General features: G+C 42.6%; 1 protein-coding gene across 2 annotated transcripts in view; it reads left to right on the top strand.

The window, feature by feature from the left end:
* The window catches only part of DPYD (dihydropyrimidine dehydrogenase), a 533,115-nt gene that overhangs the window by 507,640 nt on the left and 11,371 nt on the right, over window positions 1–14,104 (top strand). For both annotated transcript variants that reach the window (XM_066623608.1, XM_066623607.1), the window contains one exon: window positions 2,554–2,697. In XM_066623608.1, coding sequence (XP_066479705.1) covers window positions 2,554–2,697 — 144 coding nt within the window. The remainder of the gene's footprint in view (window positions 1–2,553; window positions 2,698–14,104) is intronic.

Genomic DNA, 14,104 nt, shown 5'->3' with positions numbered 1-14,104 from the left:
CAAAAACCGCTGGAACAAGTAGCTTTGAACGAAAGGTGTTTCTGCTCTCCAAATGGTGCTCCCTCAGTGTAATGGGTAGATGGGCCGCAAGCCCCTGGAAAGGGAAAATAAATTGATTGCTGAACTATCTGCTGCATCAAAGTACGGGTAGCTCTAACTTGTGTTCCTCCCATTTCCTTTCCTGACGCAGTCAATATGCTGGTGTCACTCAGCTGTGTTTAAATATCCAAAAGCAGTTGTCTTTGCCTTGATCAACTGTCTGGAGGCAGCAATGAATCCAGTACAAGTTTTGTAAGGAGCTTTACCTTCTATCAATAGGGTTTTTGGTTGAAACATATGTCCCATAAGGTGATTACGTTGTCTGTCACCCCAACTGTACACTACATTATTCACTGACAGTAGAAGGGGATGAGGAAACATGATGTGATGACAACCCAGGACCTGACCATCCATGAGGCCAACTGAAGCAGCCACCTCAGGCAGCAGGCTGGCAGGGGATACCAACTTCCATCCACTGCTGCCCTCCACTGGTCCCCCTGCCCCCCCCTCGCCTAGGTTGAAAAAGGAAGAGAGCGACAACAGAAGTGTGGAAGAAAGAAGGCTGGTGGGCTAGAGGAGCAGAGGCTGGCACATCACCAGGTAGGGGGCACCATTTGGCATGCTGCCTCAGGGGCCAGGAAGTTTTGGGCTAAAATGACATCACATTTTAGAAACTGAACATTAAAGGAGACGAGGGGAAAATAGATCATGGGGTTGCTGTGTTGGGCACTAAATTACCTTTGGTGTCATATCTAGTTTATCCCTGTAACTGATTATAATATAGTATACTATATGTGTGATTCTGCTGAAGCTTGGCTCAATTAGTTTGATTAAATGTTTTCCAATAATGCAAGGGGGGGCTGTTTTCACTGGTCAGGTTCCATCTTCCAAGCAGAGACCAGCGCTATCAACCAATTTTGATTCATAGTGCCACTTGCTAGGTTAGAGATCACGAGGTCCTTCCTTCAGTTGCAGCTTGCTTTATTGGACAGACGTAGGGTCATTATCTGTGAATAGTGGCATGTTTACAAATTGTAACCGGCATTTCTACGATCCCGATCCCGGCTGAAAGTGCAGCATTGTGGAGCTTAGTATTCTTCCCCACTACTGTATTATGTGAAAGCAAGCCCAGAGGGTAAAGATTAAGAAGCTCAATGAGGTCAAACAGTGAAATGAATAAAATTAGCACCTTCTGGAGTTCACTTGGAACTTGCTGCTTTTATATTAACAGATCTATCCCTTTAAGCCCCATTTCACAATAATCTTGGTGCATGCTTTAAAAAGTTTGGAAGCTGATATAAAATGAAGCAAACTCAGGTTCTAGGATTAAGAACATAAGAACAGCCCCACTGGATCAGGCCATAGGCCCATCTAATCCAGCTACCTGTATCTCACAGCGGCCCACCAAATGCCCCAGGGAGCACACCAGATAACAAGAGACCTCATTCTGGTGCCCTCCCTTGCATCTGGCATTCTGACATAGCCCATTTCTAAAATCAGGAGGTTGCACATGAACATCATGGCTTGTAACCCGTAATGGATTTTTCCTCCAGAAACTTGTCCAATCTCCTTTTAAAGGTGTCCAGGCCAGACGCCATCACCACATCCTGTGGCAAGGAGTTCCACAGACCAACCACACGCCGAGTAAAGAAATATTTTCTTTTGTCTGTTCTAACTCTCCCAACACTCAATTTTAGTGGATGTCCCCTGGTTCTGGTGTTATGTGAGAGTGTAAAGAACATCTCTCTAGCCACTCTGTCCATCCCCTGCATAATTTTGTATGTCTCAATCATGCCCCCCCTCAGGCGCCTCTTTTCTAGGCTGAAGAGGCCCAAACGCCGTAGCCTTTCCTCATAAGGAAGGTGCCCCAGCCCAGAAATCATCTTAGTCGCTCTCTTTTGCACCTTTTCCATTTCCACTATGTCTTTTTTGATTATTTAGTGAATATGCTTCATTGTAACAGTATAATAGATTTCTAGCACATTCCCATACACAGTTACCTGGGAGTAAGGTCCTCACCCCCCCATGCCCCATTACTTTTATTTATGTGGATTACATTCCCCTAAAGTGATAAGGTGTCTTTCTTGAACAGTATAAGCAAAAAGTCTGCCTAGAAAGCAGACTAAAAGCAAACGTTCACCTCCTGCTTCCTGCTCACTTTTAGTCTCCTCTCTCTATTGTCCTGACATGCTAGGTAATGTGTAAAAAACAGGGAAAACTTAAATTTGGGAAATATTGGGGGGAAATAATTATGCCGTAATTCTTTCCAGAATGACTTATGCTTACTCATTTTTTAAAAGAAGACAGCTTTGTATGCACCTTTAAAAATAAAAAAAGAATGTAAAAGAGTCTTCTAGAAGCATGGGAGAGGGGCAAGAGACTGAATCTGTGTTTGAATCATCTGCTATTTGAATTGCACAGGTTAAGAGGAAGTACATTCAAAGTGTTCTGCTACTTTGGGTTCCATGACACACTTCTGCACAAGAATTATCACACCTTTTTCATTTGTTTTAGAAACTTCCCAGTTTTGGTCCCTATCTTGAACAGCGTAAGAAGATAATAGCTGAAAACAAGCTGAAACTAAAGGAACAGGATGGCCTGCTTTCCCAGCTTGAGAGAAAACCTTTTGTTCCAAAGAAGTCCATCCTAACAGTGAAGGTAAGAAAAACAAGCAAAAGTCATGCATAAAAGATGGGCAGCTTTCAGTGAACACTCTCTTCTATACAGTATTGTGGTTCAGAGCTGTGGGTTGACTTTTCAGGAGCTTTGTGTTTGCTGTGCATATTGGAACTTGACTGGGAGAAACCAAAACTCTGCATTCATGAAGCCTTGAGCAAACTTCTCAAAAAGTTTTGTGTTTTGTCTAGTGAACACATCCAAGGAAGTGGAGCATCACCCTGGCAGAGGCCTTTTTCATTTCTAAAAAATGAACCCCCTGTTTTTAAAGACATTCAACAATATTGGCTGTTTATGTTTGAGCAGTCTGGTTCAGGTATCTAGAGGTAGTTTCAGATAAGCATGTTCACCACACATCTGCAACGAAGGGCGCAATCCTAACCTCTTATGTCAGTGCTTTGGGCAAACCTCTTGGCCCCTGCTCTGTCGTCTTCATAAGGAAGCTTTAGAAACATGAAGAAGTAGAAACTGCTGTGAAATGGGTATGAAACTAGTTGAAAATCCGCATTCAAATGATAATAGACTGGATTGAAATAGGAAAATTCTGCAGGACTCCAGTACAGATCCATTTTTTTTTCATTCTTTCAATATATTGAATGAAGATGTTTGTTTGCCATTCACTCGATACAGAGATGGTAGAAAATTGGGAGGAAGTGGAGATCCTTTTGAAGATGGGCTGAGCTAATATGTATGAACTGGAGTGTGTGACAGATAGCTACAAAGGCCCAAATCCTAACCCACTTTTCAGCACTGGCATAGCTGTGCCAATGGGATGCGTGCTGCATCCTGCAGTTGGGGGGCACTGATGGAACTCTCCTCAAGGTGAGGGAATGTTTGTTTCCTTACCTAGGAGCTGCGTTGCCCTTATGTCGGTCCTGGAAAGTGGGTTAGGACTGCACCCAAAATGAAATTTGACAAGAATAAATATAATGCATTAAAAATATAGGAAAGAAGACATTTAAGATAACTGGTTAAGCAACATCACTTTCAAGAATAGTGAAAGATGAGGCTGAACACAAGTCAACAAACTGATGACAAAAATGGATAATGCCTGTTTAGGTTTGGGGTGTATAATAAGTAACATCTCCAAGACTCAGGGCGCAATCCTAACCCCTTATGTCAGTGCTTTCCAGCCAATGGGACATGTGCTGCATCCTGCAGTTGGGTGCCACTCACGGAGGCCTCCTCAAAGTAAGGGAATGTTTGTCCCTTTACCTCAGAGCTGCATTGCCCTCATGTCAGTGCTGGAAAGCACTGACATAAGGGGTTAGGACTGTGCCCTAAGGCATTCTTCTTAATAGCATGTTGGTCAGGATAATAAAAATGGAGAAGATACCTTGGGATAAGAGAGATCACCTTGGGCTAGCTTTGTCATCTCTTTATTTGTTCTCTTCAAGTGAAATAGCAGAGAGATGACATGCTGTTGCACAAGTGCTGTTATGGACACTGTTGATTCATGTGGTTCTTGACCCTTGTTTCTTTAACTGCTGGTGGTTTGCATCCTGTTGATAGGTCACATGATTTTATTCTGAGATTGTGGTGACTTACACATCTTGCCCATGTGTACAGAAACACACAACAAGAAAATTTTTATATATTGTATAAAGCATGTGTGGGGAGAGGTAATTAAAATTTTACACACATACACACACTTTTTAAAACCTCTTGTTTTGAAAAGGCTTGGAACTGTCAAAGACTCTCTCACCTTAGGAATTTTACTTTTTCTTGGCAGGGAAAATATTGATGTAATCATCAAGCAGAGAAACACCTGCAGTTTCAGTGAAGACCCAGCTTTGCCATGGCAGATAAAACTGAGAATTGAGTAAAGCTATAGAGGAAGAGTGAAAGGCGAGGCAGAGAGAGAGAGAGAGAGAGAGAGAGAGAGAGAGAGAGAAGGAAAAATGGCCCAGTGTTAGTTGCTGCTTTGCTAGGGCAAGGCAAAGGATGAATAAGGAACACAGATTTTAAAAGTACATTTGATAGTCACCCATGTCTTCCATAATAATGAACAAAAAATACAGATGGAGAAAAATAAGTATTTTTTTTTGGGGGGGGGGCTGTTTTTACACCATAGGCCAGGTTCCAAATGTACTTATTTAAAAATACACACACACACACATTTGTACTACCCCCTTCTGAAACTGTCATTGGATTGCAGTTGCATATTAAAATCTCTATAAAATAATGATCAATTCAAAACCAAAGAACAGATGCATACAAAGCCAAAGAGCAGTAAAACATTTGGAAAATAGCAGCATTCTTTCAATGTTCTTTCTGAATAAATGAGACTTGCATCACCAGAAGAGGAAGATACATGATTTCATCTCCCATTGAAGCTCGTTTCACTGGGACCAATGTTGAAAAAGCCTTGCTCTTGACCTTATTTCCCTTGTAAACAAAGCTTCTGAAGATTATCTTGACAGGTGTGTGCATTCAGGTAGGGTTTTGGTGCTCTCTTCCAAAGAGTTCCAAACCATGAATTGTCTTAAATATCAGAATCATTTTGACTTGGACCTGGATTCCAACACATTTCTCTCTCTTCTCTGCCTCTCCCATCCATCTAGTGTTACTTCCCATCTCCCATGTCCTTTAAAATTGATAGCATTTTTTAAATGACACTTCTATCCTTTCTCCAAAGAGCACAGGCAGCATACATGAGTCTCCATTTATCCTGACAACAACCCTGTGAGGTAGGTTAAGCTAAGCTCAGGACACCCAGTGAGCTTCATGAACTCCAATCTGTCCAGGCCTAGTCTGACACTCTTGCCACTACACCTCGTTGGGTTATGTTCAGTGGGAATTTTTATTCCCACTATTGCCTTAGGAATTTACACTGAATTTGTTAGTCAATAACTACCAGGTGACTCCTTGTGTGAACAGCACTAAAACATATTGCACAGGTGACATTCTGCTGAGTATCAGTAGGCTGCAAGTGCAATTTTCTTTTCAGTTTTCCTCATTTTGTTCACAATAAACGCTTTATCCAGGAATAAACTCTCTCTACTGGGTTGTTTTTGTCACCAAGTTTCATATTACCACCTTCATATAATATTTCCTCTTGACATCTAGAGCCCAACCTGTTGCTTCTTATTTTCTTAAGCTCCTTTTATTTGTATCCACTTTCTGAATACTCTTTGTAATATGTTTCCCAATATTACCTCCTTATTTATTTTTCGTTTCCTTACTGTATTTTGGGAGCTTTTCTCATAACTTCATTTTTTCCCTTGAGGGTCAGTGTTATCTGCTTTCTCTGTTTAATAATGTTGCCATTCCATCCACCAATGTGATTATTTTACCTTGTTGCTTCTCTCCCCTACTGGCCTTTCTGTAAAGATTACGCTGTTCAGTGGTTAAATTATTTGACCCAATTTTGTTCACCTTGGCTAGCACTGTATACCGTGCCCTTTACAAATCTAGATCCCTCTCTTCTTTGCCCCTTCTTCCATCTGAATGGCTTTTCCTCCTATATTCAATTCCTTCTCTTCATCCAACAGTAGCTCATCAAGGGTATGGAACAGGAAGGTCATCACAAATGGTCAGGGATGATGGTATGAACCCCCTTTCCATTGCCCTTGAAAGAACTGCCCTGAACGCTGTGTTATTTTAAAGAGGTAAAATGTGTTCTTTCCAGGGGAATTATACAAAGAATGCTGAAAGAAGCAGACTGATAAAATTTCAGAGTGTGAATGTTCACATCCCTAATATTATCAGTGCATTCTGCCTAAAGCAAAATGTCAAGCACATTTTAAGACTCTAGGCCAGGTAGAATGTCCAAGGAATGTAGAGAGAAGAAGCAAGAAAAAGTTGTAGCAAGACTAATGAATTTGTTCAGGGTGTGGGCAAGGGGGATGTGGTCCATACAGTCCATGTTATTTCCACTTGATTAAAGTACACTTATGATCACTACATTTAAGAATCCCTACTGTGCACTCCCTAGCACGTATGCACTGCTGAAACAGAGACGCCTGCGTTGGCTCGGTCATGTCGTGAGAATGGATGATGGCCAGATCCCAAAGGATCTCCTCTATGGAGAACTCGTGCAAGGAAAGCGCCCTACAGGTAGACCACAGCTGCGATACAAGGACATCTGCAAGAGGGATCTGAAGGCCTTAGGAGTGGACCTCAACAGGTGGGAAACCCTGGCCTCTGAGCGGCCTGCTTGGAGGCAGGCTGTGCAGCATGGCCTTTCCCAGTTTGAAGAGACACTTTGCCAACAGTCTGAGGCAAAGAGGCAAAGAAGGAAGGCCCACAGCCAGGGAGACAGACCAGGGACAGACTGCACTTGCTCCCGGTGTGGAAGGGATTGTCACTCCCAAATTGGCCTTTTCAGCCACACTAGATGCTGTTCCAGAACCACCATTCAGAGCGCGATACCATAGTCTTTCGAGACTGAAGGTTGCCAACAACTGTGTACTATGCTTATTTTGCCATGTATCTTTCTCATTGTGTGGCATCTCTCCCTCTCACATCTTCTCTTTTGTCCAAACTTCCTCCTGCGAACACTTTTGCATTTTCATCCATAATGGTTCTGCATTTCTCAAAATGTTCTCTATGCCTCAACATTCCCCTCTGTGTGATCCTCATGATGGAACATGACATCAACCCCTCACGTAATAAAGGCAGCATCTGGTCTGAGCATGCCCTGGGCACCAAAAGGAAGGATGGAACAGGTCTGGAAGGGACCCTGCGCTTGCAGGACAATCTTTTCAAAAATCAAACCTTACAATCAAGTATTTATTTCACAATAAAATAATGACAAAGTAAAATCAATAAAATGTCTAAATGTTAATAGCAACGTAAAGCCAAAATAATCACATTCCTTTTTAGATGCCATTATTCTTTCAGTGTCTGAAAAGCCAAATTTTAGTGGATGGGGAGTTTGCCCTGTTTTCATTTTTTTTTAAGTTCCCTGAGCTGTCTGCAGTGTTGTATGTTCTGCTGCTGCTGTGATTTCAGACAGTATTGGTCACTTAGTTTGTCTGACTTGTTTTGTATGCATTATTTTGCTCTACCAAAAGATGAGTTCGCTATTTTGCTAGACAGTTGCCTGGTTTTTTAGCAAGTAGCCCTGCAGTTTTAAGTTTTCTTCTGAAGCAACCAAATAAAATCACCATCCCCTGTTTATTCATTTTTCTAAAGTTGTGACTATTACACTGAACAACACTTGAATAAAGAAATAAATCTTGAGGTAGCCATTGCTTAAGCCATTGTTTGTTGTGTCGTGTCAGAATAGCTCTGCAGTTCTCAAATGTTCTACCTTTCGGGAACCCTTGCACATTGACTTGTCCTTCCAGGAGTCTCTGCACATTGTAGAGCCCAATCTTGAGCTGCCTGGAGCGCAGGGCTGCCGCAGCAACGAAAATGGCTACTGCAGCATCCAGCGCACTCCAGGCAACCACCACCTCTTCAGGAGAAAGAGGCTTTCGTCCTCTTCCCCTGAGTAAAGGAAGTAGTCCCGCAATGAGGCTACTCAATTCTACAGAGCTCTGGAACTGCTACAGAATCAAAGAGTTCTGTGTCGGGCTGTGCAGCTGACACAGAGCTCAGGATCCGGTGGAGCTGAGCTCCACTGGTTCCACCCTGCTCCCTCCCCCAGCATGCTTCCTCCCCCGTCTCCCCGGCCTCTCCCCACCTACCTCTCCACCACCTAGCAGTTCTGGCAACCGCGGAGCAGTGGAACACCAACTTTCCACTGGTGCTAGTCCAGCGCTGACTGGTAGTGGGCTAAGCTCTCGTGCTGGGCCTGTGCGAAGCCATGCAAACGTGCACATTTGTGACAGGGTGAGATTTGCAACAGTGTGCACCGGTGGTAAGCCAGCACGCAGAATTGGGCCCTATGACAGCCCAATCCTAACCAACTTTTCAGCACTGATGTAACCACAATGTAGCCCCAAAGGAAGGGAACAAGCATTCCCTTGCCTTGAGGAGGCCTCCATGATTACCCACTACCACCAGAGAATGCAGTGCATGCCCCATTAGCACAGCTGCATCGTCACTGAAAAGTCATGTTCAGTGGGGCTGTAAGTCATGTTCTGGATTGTAGAACATACACTGATCTCATGTAGGACACTTATAGGCTGTATGAGCCTCGCCTGTGATCCCTTAGGACTCTAAAAGACTCAACAGTCACACGTTGCAGGAAACATTTTATAACATACAGGCAAGTCATCTTTCCATCACAGATTTCTGTCATTACTGATCTTTTATTTAATAAACTTCTGAGGAACTCCTAGGTTTTTATTCATTTGCTACCTTTTGGGATCACTCAGTGTGACTTACTGTATACTAATAAAAACAATTTCTGAACACTAAACAGTTTAAAGCAAATTTAAAAATGGAGGGAGGACAGCAATAATTAAGACCAGCTACCAAAAAAGCAAAACAAAAATGGTAGGTTTTAACAAGCTTTTTAACAATTACCAGCAAAATGGGCAACTGGGCTCATGGGGGAGGGTGTTCCACAACCTGGATGCCACCACTGAAAAAGCCCTAGTCCATGTCTCCACCAGTCACACACCTTCAGACAAAGTGGTGCAGAACTGGACCTCTGATGACAATCACAGGACATGGTCAGGTTCATATGAGAGGAAGCGGTACTTCAAGGATCCAGTTAATCAGCAACTTTGGCCCAGAAGCAAAATGGATGTCATGACATATCAAAAAGCATTGGTCTAATGTGCTTAAACCAGCAAGCCCAAAGTGCACCCATGCCTACAGCACTAGTTTTAGTTTCTGAACCATCTTCGTGGGCAGGCCCAAGTAGAGACTGTCACAGTAGTCTAGTCATGATATGACTAAAATGTGGATTACTGTCGCCACAGCTGCCTTTTTCAAACAGCTTCTCTAGAACACAGTTTATAAACCACTGGAATAACTGATTGAATTTCTTGGATTCCTTTTCTTTATAGACTAGACTCAAGCACCTTCTTTACTTAACAGTAGACAGATACTATGGACAAGACCACACATACACACAAAGAAATACTTGATTGACAGGATGGCCACCTGGCAGGAGAAAATGCAGTATCTAATGTAAAGTCGGTTTATTGGGGTATCTTAGTCACAGCTTTATCACTGGAGCTTTGCTGTCTCTCCATGTCATTGCAGGCATCTGAAACTATTTAGCCTTTCTGCAGAGTATGTTATTCTTCCGAAGAAATATTCCCCCTTTCCTATGGTAACTTAGTTCTCATCCATCTTTCTTACAGTCAGGCATTTATCCCCTCCTGTCTTTTTTTTTCTTTTCTAATTTGCCTTCCCCCATTTCTCTATTGCTGTTGATTAATAACTGCTTGACATATCTAATCTGCAAATCTTTCATTTTCCCAGATATTGTGCTATACACCAAAATAGCTCTTTTCATTTTAAAATGAACAATACGACTTTTCAGGCACATGTGTGCTCCTTTTGAGTATGTCTTTGGGGAGACATAATGCAAGTATTGTGCTATAGCCTTGGATAAAAGGATTCCTCTTAATTTATGCCCTGGTCTCTTGGGTTCACTGTATTTTACAATATCACAAAATAAGAGACAATAACCTTTTGCTGGTAAACCACATCAGGATTAGGGGGGGAGAGAATAGTTCTTATTGGAAACTAGAATGCTAGCTATTAATTTAAATGTGAATGTATTGAAATTAGTTTACACTTAGCTTCTGATATGTTTCACCTATGGAGGACTTTTAATTTGCATAGACAGCTTCATGATCTTCTATTGTGTCTTCATACTGTCACTCTGAGACTGTTGGTAAACCATCCATCCTTGTAAGACGGGTGAAGCATTTTCCTAGGCAGCCAAGTTACATCACAGTACCTTTCTTTGGAGCCTGAAGAGGTTTGTCCTAGATTAGCAGGGCCTGCCACAAGCCTTACATAAAAGAGTGAGATTCTGATGAATTATTTTTGTTTGCGGAACCATGTGGTAAATGCCCTGCTCTTTTCCTTATTTTATTTTATTTTTGTCAAATTTTCCCTATTTTTGGACACTTCTAGCACTCCAGCATCCTAGTTTTTGGATACTGCCACACACACACACCCAAGAGACTGTCTGACACCTCAAATGCAAGAGCCATTATCCTGGGATGCTCCTCTGAGATTATGAATTTGAAACACTGTTCCCAAAAAGGCACATGTGCAGCATGTATATTGCTCTGTCTTCATGTCTGAGAGGAGCTGAAGGCTTTAGCTCCTAGCTAACTCTCCTGCTAAGATCAGCATGTACTCACTAATTGGGTAGCCAGGCCTACCTGTTTAGGTAAAGGAAAGGGATGGAGTGGGCAGGTGGTTTCCCTTCATTCAAGTGAATGATCTTATGACATAATCAAACCTGTGGTTCTTAAGGATGCACAAGGATGCTTCTAGCTTGGCTTCCTTGGGGATTGCATCTGCTGTGACCAAATCCTCAAGCACCACTTGGGGATCATGGAGCTGTAATGGTCTCTTCATAGAATAAGTTCTAGACAGGGAACAGTGAGATTTGGATATTCTAGGGCAGCAAGTCTCAAACTTTTTAGTCTCTGGTGCTTTTTATATTTCTAAAAGGAATCTTGGGCGCCCCAGGACTCTGAGGAGCACCACCACATAACAATTTGAAACTGAGACGTTTTGTAAATATTTATATTTATTAATTAATTTAATTTTAATAATAATAGTAAAATATTTTAAAGCATATTTTATTACTATAGAAGTGCAGGAAGGGGTGTACTAAGTGCTAACCATGAGGCATGACTCCCCTTGGTCAGCTTCTGGCTTTCCTAACCACCCATTTTCCAGGAGCAGTGTCCAAGGAGTGGCAAGGTGCTGCACTAACAGAAGGCCCATACTCATCAGAGGACCCTGATTGGTTGACCCTGCTTGACCCTGTTTAGGTCAACCCCTGCACTTCCCAAATGCTGGTGTCAGGGGTGTCACAGGTCAGCTGTGCCACTACTGTGCCCGATGACCTCCAATTGCAAATGGTAGACACCCCTCTTTCATCATTGTGAGACCTTTGTGGTTGTTCCTGTTGGTCAGTGCAGTAGGGGAAGCTGCTACTGCCACCGAAAATGTTCCCCATTTTCCTAAAGGGAAGGTGAGAGGAGCCATCATCATTTGCTCCTGCTGTCTGTAGCCCTGGGTGGTTTTACCCCAAGAGCCCCACCAACCTTGCCATTTCTTTTCTCCTTTCTGGATGCCAACCCACATTCTCCTCTTCAGGTGTCTCTATGGGCATTGTCATTTCCATTTTTGAATTGGCAAATGGTGGACTAACCTATATAATAACAAATATAAGGGGCTGTCGCAGCTGAAAACATCATCCCTGGGTTGAGCCTGACCATTCATCATGAGTAGCAAAACGCAATCCTTATGTCATGACAATATGCACATTCTCTGTCTGCAGCATTTAAAGATTGAGGAAAAGAGGCCAAGGAGATGCATCATGTCACAACTTTAGGACACAGATAAGTTTTACTATGAATTACAAAGGGAGAAGAACTGAACACGGGGCTGCTGTTTTCAGCAGAAACTCTGTGTTTATCTTAACAAGTAGTTTTACCCAGAGGTAGAGATTGCACAGTACTTCATCATGATCCTATGGCTGAGGTAGGTCTTGAGTTCAGGTGTCTCTGATCTGAAACCAGTTCCTTCTCCACTGAACCTATGGAGCAATGACAAATTAAAAATCTGCTTACGTTCTATTGTGTGTGTGTATGTGTTTTTTTCCCCACTTATGTTTTCACAGCAGCTAATTGTTTTGACTGTGGAGTTTGGTCATTAGAAACAGGATCATCAACTGGCTCCAGTGCTGTTCACACACCTGGGTAGCCCCACCGACTAGGATGAGCTGCACAGGCATCACCGAGGGCAGAATTAGGAAGCAACAGGATAGCACAGGTCTAATTAAAGGCAGGAGTTGGCCGGTGGAATCTCATTATTGGAGATAATGCACCGGTCGGAAAGAACACAGCTTGACTATCAGAACAGCTGGCTTGCGCTTCTATGGAGCTGGCAGTTAGCAAAGACATCATTATGCTTGTAAATTGAACAAATGCAATCTAGAGGAAACCAAGATAACGCAAATATGAATCCCCGCCATGCCATTTTGTAGCACTTCTCTTATGGAGCCAACCTGTACTTTAGATTGGGGCGGGCAGGGTGGGAGAGAGCCCATCAAATTAATCTTGATATATTGACTCATTTATTCCAAGAACTGTGCAAGGAGAAAGCTCCAAGGTGGCTTGAAAGGTTGTAAAACATTGCACCTGCAAAGCATCATCTGCACCTTCTGTTTTCATTAGAGCTGCCTAGCACATTTCCATGCAACCTTTCCCAAAAAAGGAAGTCTCCATTCTTAATTTCACAAAACTGAAACTGTAGGTAGAATGCACCAGGCTAAAACTCAATAAAGCACATTCTATAAAATGATGATCCAAGAGGACATTTTCTTTAAAGCACACAAACAGTCCAATCTCATGTGTGTCTATTAAGAAGGAAGTTCCATTGAGTTCAATAGTAGCCATGTATACGCCATTCACCCAAATGTTGATAAAGCTAAAAGGTTCTCGCTGGCATGATCAGAGTCACTGGGTATGAACTTAGGTCACTTTCAGAACTCTCAACCAGTTACTGCACAATGATTATAGATGGGTGTAGGGGGGCAAAGCACAACCAGAATAAGCCATGCACCCACTTGCTCTTCAAGTCTCAGCTCTGTGGCTCTTCGTTCCTTCAACTTTCTTTCTCCACAGTTTTAAAGTTCTGAACACAACCTAATTGCAACGGTAAACCATGGCCACAGCCACGAAAGGACCTTGAGTGCACTTTAAGCCCTAATGAAATCAACAGGGATTTAAGCGCACATTAAGTGCCATTGATTTCCATGAGATTTAAGCATGCCTAACTTTTTTTTCAGAGACATTAGAACAGACTAGAAAGCACATAAAAATAAAATGTGAGTGCCATCCATCTACTAAAGTGTATTTGTTGATCTATAAATAGTTTTGCTTGTGGAATACAGAGAACGGAGTCATTTGATTAGAGTCAAATCCCTGGTCAGGTAGATGTGGACAAAGTAGATAGCTTTTTGAAAGAAGTTATTTACAGTATGAAACAAATGTTGTTTGTTCCTCATGTAAGTCAAAATTTAGGGACTATATGACAGAGGGATATCCTGAACTTGGGAAGCTAGAGGTGAAGTCTTCCTGCTGCTGCTTCTCCAACTGAGACTGACAGCCAAATCTAACATAAATCCACCCCCAATGCACCAAGGAGGCATGCATTGCATCCTATGGTGGAGGGGGGGGGTAGTTGGAGACGTGTCCAACATTTGATCACTTGCTCTGGGGAAACTCCCATAGCCCTTCTGGGATCCCAGCTATTTTGCTGGTGCAGGACTGAGGTGCTTAAAGTC

Source organism: Tiliqua scincoides, chromosome 4, assembly GCF_035046505.1.
Source record: "Tiliqua scincoides isolate rTilSci1 chromosome 4, rTilSci1.hap2, whole genome shotgun sequence".
Classification (NCBI taxonomy): Eukaryota; Metazoa; Chordata; class Lepidosauria; order Squamata; family Scincidae; genus Tiliqua; species Tiliqua scincoides.
This window is presented reverse-complemented; position numbering and strand designations above follow the sequence as displayed.